This window comes from Meriones unguiculatus, chromosome 12, assembly GCF_030254825.1.
Source record: "Meriones unguiculatus strain TT.TT164.6M chromosome 12, Bangor_MerUng_6.1, whole genome shotgun sequence".
In the NCBI taxonomy this organism is placed as follows: domain Eukaryota; kingdom Metazoa; phylum Chordata; class Mammalia; order Rodentia; family Muridae; genus Meriones; species Meriones unguiculatus.
Window position 1 is genome coordinate 74,844,495 of NC_083360.1, and position 12,158 is coordinate 74,856,652.

Here is a 12,158-nt window from a genome sequence, read left to right on the forward strand (position 1 = left end):
ACGGTATCAAAAGATTAATGTATTCAAGGTTTCTGAATCAATTGTGCCAACTGATCATCTTCATTCAGCAGATTCAGGTAGCAATTTCATTCATTTGGACAAGACAGCTTTGCTTGCAAAACCATGCTGAACCAAAAGAACACTGACTATTTGAAGAAACATGTCAGTAACAACAGGAAATCCAGAGTCAGTCAACAAAGGATGTTACAAAATAGTCTGTAAAAATCTGATCTCACCTCCCTTAGAATCCTCTTCACAAAATTTAAGAAAAATTTTTTGGATAACTGCAGCTTATGAACATGGGGACCTCTTTGAGCATCAGGGTGCTTGTTTGTATATAAAAGTAGAAGATATCAGATGGTTGAGCTGATATGATGGGTGATCTTAGCTGACAAGCAATTTGGCATCTGTGAAGCACTTAGATAGGGCACAGTGCCTCCTTCTTTCATACATCTTTCCTATTATTATTATTATTTACAGCTTCAGGACCATGTTAATACACCTCAGGTAGTGAACTGTAGTTTGGACTAAGCCTTGTTGAGGTTTAGCCTCCATCTCTTTTTCTTTTTGTCTTGTGTTTTCACTCCTTCCTCCTTCTCCACCCCTCTGCCCCGGTTGTTTTGCTTTGTTTTCAGGACAGCTGGGAAATATTTCCAGTTCACATTGTGGCTTTAAAAATTCAGCTAAACAGTATCAAATGTTCATTAGCCATAACTGGGTTTCTGGTTATCTTCTGCAACTCACAACAAATAAACACATCTCATGTCTTCATGTCACACATCTTCACAGGCACTTCTGCCCCCGTTGTTCTTACAGCCCAACTCATTCTTGTGCACAAGGAACTGTTTTCTCTTGTGCCCTTAAATGTTTTCATGAATTCCTTCCTTTTAGCACGTTGGTATTTTAAAATATATATTATATGTAATGGACAATGAACAAGATATCTCCCTGTAGGCAAGTTTCACTTTAATATATTTTTAATTCATCTACACAGAGAGTTCAGAATATCACATTTTAGCTACAATCATGTCAAATATAATTTTCTCTTATAAATTAAAATATAAACAGTATTTCTAACACTGCAATGACAGTCTTTTTCAAAATTTATGCTTTTGTTAAGCCTGTTTAATATGCCCTGAGAACATGTCTTTAACTTTGTTTCATTTATTTTAAGTTATAGTCTTTGTTAACTATCAATTTTAACAGTCTTGGAAACGATAGGCAGTAGCCTGATTAGTCATCCTACATATAAAGCTAGATTATTCTGGCTTTTTATAGACAAGCATCTGTGGATTAAGTGATTATGAATTATGTGCCACTGTTTGGTAGCTGTTTTGAAAACCTGCTTACTAGGATTAGAAGGAATTTTGTGCATAAAAATAGGTCACCAATAAGAAGCATGTACCATTTCTCCTAGCCAAGTATAAAATGGTGACATATTTTATGAATCAATTAGGTAAATATACACATGAAGTATAATACTTAAATATTTATAAATTTTTATATGAATTACATTATCAGTACATTTTACCAAATGCCTCTATTTACCTGTTGTTTTCAAATATTTGAAAAATTCCACATATGTATTTTTTCTCACTTGAGTTGTTTGGAAAAAAATACAATAGTCATTCAACTGTACTAAAATTAAGCATTTTAGTAAATGAAATAATTATATTTTATCTCATTCACTAAATATTAGTCTTTTCCCTGCAAATTTAAAACAGGATTGGAAAGATTACAATGTTTTATAATTTACCTTTTTGTTATTTTATTGTCTTAGGGGTGGTCAGTCTAATATTCTCTAAAATATCATTTACGTACTTATTTCACCCAATGTGAAACCGTGGCTTTGGCTACAATCCAAGCTTGCTTTGGTGTCTTCTCAATCTAAGAACTGAGGATGTCAACACTCTTCTTCTATGACCATTTTAATTTTGCATTTAGGGTAATTTACTGGCATAGTTATGGTCACTTACCCCGCCATTTCTTAAGAGTCTGAGAGATGGGCACTCCTGCTCATACCCAAAATGACTGTGGAGGTCCAGCTGTGCTGAGAACACTGGGATTTCCCTGGATGGCTCCACGGCTCCACACTTGGAAGTGCTACCAGGAGCCAGTCAACAGCAGCAGCATTATTTTAAATCCCACAGGCTGCGAGGCCACCTTTCCAGGACAGCCCAACCCACTAAACTGATCCATCTTTATTTAAACACAGGACAACTTAGAAGGGCAATTCTAGCTGAGGCTGGACCAGATGTAGCCTTCACTGGAACTGTATCACAGCCTGCTTCTTTTTCTGCCAAAATCCATGTGGTTTCTTTCTCAAAATTGTTAGTCGAAAACATTCAATAGATCTGCATGATAATCTCAGAGTCTATTTTCTAGAAAACACTACCTTAAAAAGAAAGCTGTAACCAAGTACCCTGATGTTGATCTTTTCCCATATATTGCAGTTTTGAACCTCTTGCTCCTAAGATGGTCATCCTCCAGTAGCTGCCTCTACCAGGTACTTTGAGTTTGTACTTGGCTTGAAATTTGAATGGAAATCTTAGAACTCTTTTTGGGCAGTCCAATAAACCAGGCATGATATCATGGTAAGCACTGAGCTAAAATGCTTGAAAAGGCAGCTGTCCTGTGATATACTGTCCCTTCTAGATCCCCAATGTACACTGGTTTCACTGTAGGCAACCATTCCCATCAGTGTGAGTAAATGGGCATTAACCCTTTCCTGGCTAGAGTGAACCACATCCTCAATTGCCCTTTTCCAGACCCAACTCAATATTCAACCCTGACTAAAAATATCGCTGGCAAGGAAGTTTGTCCCAGTTTTCCCAGACTGTCACCACTTAATATATACATGAATTCTGTTCAAGACTGTCCCAATGGTGATAAGTAAATCTCAATGATGGACTGAATAAATAGGGTGAGTCAGGATTTTCATCAGGGACCCGTGTCTTTGATTTACCTTGACTCTGTAGTCTCAACAAATTGGCTGATTGAGGCATACTATACTTTCCTGGCAAAGGTTTGGGTATACATACCAATCTAAACAATCAGATGACTGCCCTAAAATTTGAATCTTGAATATATTGACTATCAAAAATAGTGAGCAACCATTTTACTAAGCCATTCCACTTAGAGTGTCATAAAATGATTCCCTCATTCTTTTTTTACTACTGAGATTCAAGGAGCTACCTTCCCATGGATGGACTTTCCAGTTCTGAATTGATGAATGTCCCATTTTATTCCAGCAACATTAAAAATATGCCCCCAATTCACACTGAAAATTTTCAGAATAATATAGAAACATAGTGGCATTTTCCTACTTCACAGAGACTAAAATTGAGACCATGAAATTAAGTAGCTTACTGAATAATGCTCAGGCAATAAGAAAAGGTGTCAAGTCTCCATCTCACAAAAGTCTGGGTGCACTTTTAAACAATTCTCTTTTCAATTACTTCCTGTACAGACATGCAGGTGAATATGCGTAGTTATAAGGTTACTGTGTAAACTGAATGCTGATTTCTGTACCCCGCCTCCATATCTGGTTGCAATCCTTGTTCCGAGAATCTGTCTCAGTGTTATGTAAACACTGCTCCCCCAACTGTCCCATGATATGCCAATAAAGCAGCATACAATCAGCCACTGAGCAGGGGAGAGAATAGAGATGGACTTCCTGCCAGCCAGGGAAGGAGGAGACAGAAGAGGAAGGAAGGAAATCTGCCATGGGTAGAGGTCCTAGAGACATAGGGAAGGAGCTGGAGCAGAGAAAGCTACAAAGCACAAGTTTCTCTGAGATATACTCTGGGAGAAAACCAGATTAGTGCGGAGGGTTAAAAAATAGAGTCAATACAGCTCAGGATTGTGTTGTGAAACTTGTTAAAATAGTATAATAGGGTTTCAATTATTTGTGTGATTGCTAGATCAAGAGAGAAACAGAGAAACACAGTTTTATAAAAATAATTTAACAAATGGGTGTGTATGTTCGTGTAAGTTGAGTGCCTACCATAGCTTGAAAGAATTTCTAATAATTTTTGGTGGATGCTGTGCCAGAGAAGCTGCAGTGGGCAGGTGAGCTTCCTGGAGATGGCCCACCGTTTTGCATGGTGGTGATGGAATGTACCTTGGAGACCCTTGAGGCTTTGTCTCTGCTGCTGCTGTGCAGTCTCATGTTTGTCATTGCTGTATTCTCCCTATCTCTCATGGTGTGAATGGGTGTGGGGAATCCCTCACTGCCTAGAGTCTGCTGTGATTCTTTCCTGGGTGACAGCCTACTCATTTGGATAATTTTCTTGCAGATCAGTATCAAGATGAACTTTATTTTATCTAAATATTGTTTAGATAAATTAATGATTTCTACAGAAGTCCTGATTTGATTTAAATAGTTAGTTCTAGAAAGTTAGGTTAAGATGCTTTTGTCAGTGGTTTTTGACGTACAAAATCTTGAGGAACAATCTGAAGTTCAGAAAAGCACACTCTTAATAGTTGAGCTGGGAACTTTTTGAGGTTAGGGGGCAAGAACAATAGCCCAAATTACCACTGGCTGATGTGACTCTCTTGTTGAAGCTGGGCTGGTGATGATTAATTTATTGTACCCATTTTGACCTCAGCTTCCTGATATGATTCAATAAAAATTGTTAATGAGTAGATGTGCACCTTGAGGATTTAAAGTACAAATGGCTGATTGTCTTTTATATAAAGCTTTAGATGTATAATTCTTTTAAGATTTTTAATACCATTACTTTTTAAGATAATTCTTTCCTTCTAACCAAAAAATTGCAGCCTGCCAGTAAAGAAAGACTTAAAAAAAAAATCACCTTGCTTGCTTACACTTTGTTAATCTGTAACAAGCTGCTTATTTACAAATGTATGTGGGTTCTTAAGAATAATTTGTTTTTCACAGTCGTTTCTCATCCATAATATGTAAAACAAATGATCATGTGAGGCTATTTAGAAACATTTTTTTCTACATATACTCATTGTAATCATTCACTTGAAGAAAAATAGAATGTAACCACATTGCAGTTTTGTAGTGCTTGAAAGATTTTGCTGGAATATATAAACTGTGGGATAAAAAAACAAAATAAAATGGTAGGAGCCTGTAGAATTTGCTCCATCCACCAGATGTGTGTATGTATTTATGGAAAGTTGGAGCTTGCTTGCTGAAGCTTTGCTCCTTCCACCCAATGTGTATATATCTGGTCTGACTGTATGTCTGTCTGTATGGATATATGTGTGAAGTTGTTGAAGATTTGGAACTTGCTCACTGAAGCTTGTCTTGCTTCATCCATCTGGTGTGTGTGTATGGTCTCTTTACTCCTTCTAACCTTTTCCGTAGTCACTGGCTACCATACAGCCCATGCTAGGAGCCATCAGCTCTGGCCCTCTGCCAGTTACAATCAATTCCAGCCTACACTTAGCATCATTAGTGGGAGCCCCGTTAGTAACAATCAGTTCCAGCCTGGAGAATCAAGTTTTTTTACTCTCAGAGAAGAGTCTGCTGGATGACCAGTCGCCAGGAGTCTTTAGCTCTAGCCCCTGCTGATGCTACTCCCTGCCTCAGTTTACCCTGTGGTGGTGAAGCTGGCCTTCGACAAACTTTGAACTTTATATACTTATTCTGAAAATAACGTCACTGTAGGAAACTTTAAAAGCATTAAGCAAATGGATGTTAAAACTCAATTATTCTAGCATCTGGACATGCTAAATTATCACTATTAACATTTTGATCTACACTTTTTAGCCTTTTTTCTTTCCACTCTTACCTCTCTCTCACTCCTTTTTTTTTTTGTCTCTCTCTCACATGGATATATGCATACACAATACAGGAACAAGCAGGGATTTTTGTACATAATGAATGTTCAAATTCAATTATCATATTTTATTTAAATAATTATAGTTCAAAATACATTAATAGAAAGACATATGATGCTAATTGCTCCTTTTGTAAATTTATTACTGCCTGTTCAGAATGTTAAGTATCACTGCAATCTGATTATTTTCTTAGAATTGATTCTGAAATTGAAACTACATCTTTAAAAATTTCATAATTTTTGAAACGTTACATTCTTTTTCAGTAAGATTGTGCCAATTTATAGTTTTACAATCAGTGTTTTAAAATTAGCTTTATTCAACTGTACAAACTTGGACATTAACTTAAAAAATTAATGCCAAGATGATAACTTGAAATAAAAGTTTATGCTGTATTAGGTGTTTCTTCTGTTGTTCTATCATAAACTACTATATGCTAACTACAGAAAGATAAAAGCACACAGATTATAATTATTTCACATATAAACATAATAGTTTAATATATACATATTAAATACATACATAATATTTATAAGGTTGAGGTCTTATGGGTGACTCTTTTACATCTAAAATCATATCAATGTAAATTAATTACACTATATTTATTGTGAAAACTTTTCTATTATTAAATAGAAATAGTATTAAATATTCTCTATTATTTTTATTAGATGTAACTCTTCTATAATATTCTTGCGTATTAGATGAGCAGTTAATCAATACTTCTCATTAATCAATATTGCACTTATAATTGACCAATATTTGTAGTTGATTTGCAATATGTGTCAGTTGAGTCTGTGACTGAATTTGTGATTTCACAAATGGAATTATTCCAGAATTGGAATTATGGGTTTACATGATATAGATATTTTAAAGTTCCTTGGACTTGGAAAGATGGCTCAGAGTTAAGGGTAATTGCTGTTCTTGCAGAGGACCAGAGTTCTCTTCCTAGCACCTCCAGTAGGCTACTCAAAACTGCCTGAAACTCCAGCTCCAAGAGATCTGATGCCCTCTTCTGGCCTTCAAGGGAACCTGCACACATGTTACAGATACACAGGAACAAAGTTCAATAAATTTGAGAGCAACAAGGGGTGAGGGGCCTGAGGGAAGCAGACTCACAATTACAGACTCTTCAATTCTTACAGCCTGTAGTTTTCATGAAGTTACCTTACGGTTTATAGTGTCCAGAATATTAAGCAACTCAAGTCACTTAACCAAAATTCCAAGATGGCATCAGGGATGTCAGGATACGCCCTCGCTGTATTTTTTAAAATGAGACTGACTTATATTAGGGAAGTTATAATTCATCATCCAACAGTTTTATTCAGTGTAAATCACAGAGGTTTAAACGAACCAGGTGCTTCTTAATGCAGAGTATGGCTTGATGGATTAATGAATAAGCGAAGAGGTGAGAACCAAGAGCAAGAATAAGACTGTTTTAGCCCCTTCCAATAACGACACGAGCCATCACACTGTCCTGCCACCCACATCCTCAGGGAACACAGATTTTTCAACGCCCAAAGACGGATACCACCTACGTTTTTTGAACGCTATTTCATTTTCCATCCGAAAACGGTTTTCCCTTTGGCCCCATTTAAAATGAATTCAGCCACAACCTGCGATCCTCTGAGCGCTTCTTTGACTTGAGCAGCCTGAAGGTCTGTCTCTCTGTTTTTCTTTAGGAAACGCATTCCTTGGTCCTGTCTTCTTCCCAGCGAATGTCTAGGAAGAACTGGTTCCTCCTTCCTCTAGGGCTTTCAATCCGTGGGGACACCCGTGGGATGCGAGGAGACGCTGGACGCTGAGCGCCGCTCTGCAGGTGTGCACTCCGAGCCTCCCACCACAACTACCCTCGGGCCGCCCCAGCCCGCGCAGGCGCGCTTTCCTTCCCCCGCCAGCCCCGCCCTCGCTGCACCTGCCAGGTCACAAACCTCCGCCCACCCACTCCTACTCCTCCTGGCCGCCCGAGCCTGCCCCTCTTTGATTGGCCGAGGGCCCCCTGAAGAGCGTCCAATCAGCAGCCATTCTGGGCGACCTATTCGCGCTCCTCCCGCCCCTTCGGCCTCGCGGGCTCCCAGCTTCTTTGTGACTGGCGCTCGCAGGGGTCAGTCAGCGGTGTTGAGCCCCCCGGAGGGCGGGGCCGGCTCAGGTGCCGCGGCGCGGGACGGACGCGGTGGGCGAGGGGGCGGCCGCGCGGCGACGTCGGCGGCGTGAGGCTTCGCGCGTGAGCGGCGCGGGCGCCGGGCCTGAGCGCCGAGCTCCGTGGGCGGGCCGCGCAGGTCGTTGACGCGGGGCCGGGCGGGCGGAGGCGCGTTCGTCGCCGGGAGCTCGACGCCGAGGTTCTCAGACCATGGAGGACCCGCAGCCGCTGCCGCAGCCCGAGCTACCGCTGTGCGACAGCCTCATCATCTGGGTGAGTGGGGTTCGGCGCTCGCCGGCGGGGCGGGCGGAGACCTCCCGCTGCGGCGGACACCTGCCCCGCAGCCTGCCCGTCCGAGATCGGGCGCTCTCCCCAGCCGCAGCGCCCCGCCGCGCACAGGTGGCCAGGAGGCGCCGGCCACCTCGGTCCCCACGTTACCGTCCCCGTGGGCCCACACAGCGACCAGGGTATAGGCACCGCTTAAGACAGATGGCCAAACTGCTCTTGACATGGGAGCCCCCCCCCCTTTTTTTCCTCTGCCTCCTCTTCCCTTTTTTCTACCCTTTCGTTTTTTTTAATTTAAATTTTATATTAGTTTATTTACTTTACATCCCGAGGGTGCCCAGTCCTCCTAATCCCCTTCCCCCCTCACTTTTCCTCCTTCCCCCTTCTCCTCTTCCTCACCCCCCAAAAAAGGGGAGCCCCCTCTTCCGGGATCAGCCCTCCCCAGAACATCAAGTCACATCAGGACTGCCCACAACTTCATCTCCTGAGGCCAGGCAAGGCAGCCCTGCCAGGGGGAAATTGTTCCAAAAGCAGGCAATAGAGTCCATGTTAGAAACAGCCCTCCTGCACTCGCCTGGCGCCCATATGAAGACCAAGCCACCCGTCGGCAACATGTGTGCAGGGGTCCTAGGTCCAGATCTTGCATGCTCCTTAGTTGATGTCCCCTTTCATTTTTAAAGTAGAAAAACAATTAAGCCTTTTGTTGTTGTTTATACTTGATCCATGTGCAGGATTTATTAGCGAAGACTTGACAGACTGCACTAGTATTGCAGTCAGCAAAATGGTTTCTAACCTGTTGAAATTGCCTAGCTATGACAGAACCAACATCCAGGCGTACTTCCCAACCCTGTATTGTGCTGGGATAATACTTGATGCCCTACAAACTGCTGTTGGTGACTCTGTGCTCACCCCGGTTGTGTAGGTGTGTGAAGAGCAGTCTATCTGATTGGGGGTGTAAGTAGACTGGATGAGGATTACATCCTTCCAGAGATCGCCTAGCCATCTCCTAATACCAGCAAATCCAAAGGACAAATGGGAAAGATCTTTGTGAGTGCTTGAAATTCTAAGTAACCTCTGCACGTTGGACTTAAATAACATGTTTTAAGTAGAATGCCAGGAGTTAGGATTTCAGAGTTTGAAAGCACTTAGCTCATTGTCAAACTGCATGTTACTTAAATTATTATTTAGGTGTAGATAGTCTATTTAAGATTGTCAGGAAAGAAGGCAGTATTACTTTTAATGATCTGCTTTGTTTAAAAACAAATGGCTAATGATAGGGTTGTGTAATTTTGTCCTCTGATCTTCTAACTGAAATGGTAAACTGGGTTCTTTATGATGTCACTTACTTCCTTGTGAGATCACATGAAATACAAGATTTTCTTAAACCGTACTGCAGTATTTCTAAATGTTATGACTGTGTACATTTGTAAAACAGTATTTTTTTTTTAACTTTCTGCTCTGTGCTAGGCTCTCTAGGAATCAGTTTAACTAGCAGAGCTGTGTGTAATTACAACAGAAGGCAAAGTTCCCCAAGATCTGAAAAAATAGGAACCAGATAAGAATTCACAGACAGCAGAGGGCAGTGGGTTAGCAGGTGGTAATTGGCTCCTGCAGCATTCTCCGAGGCTGCTGTGCACCAGAGGAAATGGAATGACTGACAAACTGTTACTGGGTCTAGTTAGGCTACAGCTGCAGCATTCTTCCCTACATTGGCCAGCTTGATAATGGTGAGTAAAGCTGTTCTAATTCTTCTTAGGAAGCTTCATCAATACTCACTTAGCTTTACTTGGAACTGAATCTTGGTTTTCAGGCATAAGACCACCTGCTTATTTTTGGGTCTGCCTGTAAACCCTGTTCCTTCTAACTCTTCTAGGGTATTGTTCTATCTTTTTCTTTTTGCTGCTTCTGCTGCCCACCCCTCAATTTAAGGAGGGATCCCCACAAGTGCTCTACCAACAGAGCTGTATCTTCAACCTCCTTTTAACTTAAGTCAAGATAGTATCTAAGCTGCTTTGGTTAGCCATGGTGGGCTGACAGGCCTTGGACTTGTGATTGTTTTTCTACCTCCCAAGCACCTGGAATTGCAGACTTGTGCCAAAAGACTGCTACTTTTAGCAGTGTTCTATTAGCTGTTTCCTTTATATGCTTATACTTACTTAAATATTTTACTACTTTATAATAAATTAATTTTTATTAATTATAATTTATTCATTTTTAATAAAGTTTTTATTTTTATATATTAGTTACAGTTTATTCATTGTGTATCCCAGCTGTAGCCCCCTTCCTCATTTCCCTCCCCATCCCACTCTCCCTCCCTAATTTCCTCCCATGCTCCTCTCCACTGATATAGGAGGTCCTCCTTCCCTTATATCTGACCCTAGCCTATCAAGTCTGATCAGGACTGTTTGCATTGTCCTTCCCTGTAGCCTGGCAAGGCTGCTCTCCCCTCAGTGGGAGGTGATCAAAGAGCCAGCCACTGAGTTCATGTCAGAGACAGTCCCTGTTCCCCTTATTAGGGAACCCACTTGGATACTGAGCTGCCATGGGCTATATCTGTGCAGGGGTTCTAGGTAATCTCCATGAATGGTCCTTGGTTGGACTGTCAGTCTCAGAAAAAAACCCCTGTGCCCAGAGTTTTTTGGTTCTGTTGCTCTCCTTGTGGAGCTCCTGTCCCCTCCAGGTCTTTCATCTCCCCCATCTTTCCTAAGATTCCCTGCACTCTGCCCAAAGTTTGGTTATGAGTCTCAGCATCTGCTTTAATACCCTGCTAGGTAGAGTCTTTTAGAGGCCCTCTGTGGTAGGCTCCTGTCCTGTTCCCTTTTTCTCCCTCTTCCGATGTCCATCTCGTTTGCCTTTCAGAACACAGGTCCTCCTCCTTGCTGAGCTTCTTTAGGTGTATAGATTTTTGTTGTGTTTATCCTGTGTTATATGTCTAATATCCACTTATAGTGAGTATATGCCATGTGTGTCTTTCTGCTTCTTGGATACCTCACTCAGGATGATCTTTTCTAGTTCCCACCATTTGCCTGCAACTTTCATGATTTCCTTGTTTTTAATTGCTGAGTAGTATTCCATTGTGTACCACAATTGTGTACCACAATTTCTGTATCCATTCCTCACCTGAGGGGCATCTGCGTTGTTTTCAGCTTCTGGCTATTACAAATTAAGCTACTACAAACATGGTTGAGCAAATGTCCTTGTTGTACACTTGAGCATATTTTGGATATATGTATAGGAGTGGTATTGTAGTTGGATCTTGAGGTAACACTATTCCCAATTTTCTTATAAAGTGCTAGATTGATTTCCAAAATGGTTGTACAAATTTACATTCCAACCAGCAATGGAGGAGGGTTTCCCTTTCTTCCTATCCTCTCCAGCATGTGTTGTCAGTTGATCTTGTCATTTTTGATCTTGGCCATTCAAATGGGTGTAAGGTAAAAATCTCAGGATTGTTTTGATTTGCATTTCCTTGATGACTAAAGATGTTGAACATTTCTTTAAGTGTTTCTCTGCCATTCAATCCTCAATTGAGAATTCTCTGTTTAGCTCTGTAATCTAATTTTTTAATTAGATTAAAAAATTATTTCTTTTTAACTTCTTTAGTTCTTTATATAGTCTGGATATTAGCCCTCTATCAGATACCTCCATCAGGTTGGTGGAGATTATTTCCCAATCTGTAGGCTGTCAGTTTGTTCTGATTACAGTGTCCTTTGCATTACAGAAGATTTTCAGTTTCATGATTTATTGGTTGTTGATCTTAGAGCCTGTGCAATTGGTGTTCTGTTCAGGAAATTGTCTCCTGTGCCAATGAATTCAAAACTCTTCCCCACTTTTTCTTCTGAAAGATTTAGTGTGTCTGGTTTTATGTAGAGGTCTTTGATCCATTTGGAATTTAGTTTTGTGCACAGTGATAAATATGGATCTA

General features: G+C 40.8%; 1 protein-coding gene across 3 annotated transcripts in view; it reads left to right on the forward strand.

Annotated features, from left to right (window-relative positions):
* Positions 1 to 7,987: 7,987 nt before the first annotated feature.
* The window catches only part of Hook1 (hook microtubule tethering protein 1), a 70,148-nt gene continuing 65,977 nt past the window's right edge, over positions 7,988 to 12,158 (forward strand). The window contains exons 1-2 of one of the 3 annotated variants that reach the window (XM_060365899.1): positions 7,989 to 8,221; positions 9,156 to 9,280. In XM_060365899.1, the coding sequence (XP_060221882.1) occupies positions 9,266 to 9,280 (15 nt within the window). In that variant the 5' untranslated portion in view covers positions 7,989 to 8,221; positions 9,156 to 9,265. Of the gene's footprint in view, positions 8,222 to 9,155; positions 9,281 to 12,158 lie in introns of all 3 variants that reach the window. The other 2 variants (XM_021656666.2, XM_021656665.2) reach the window with 2 other exon arrangements.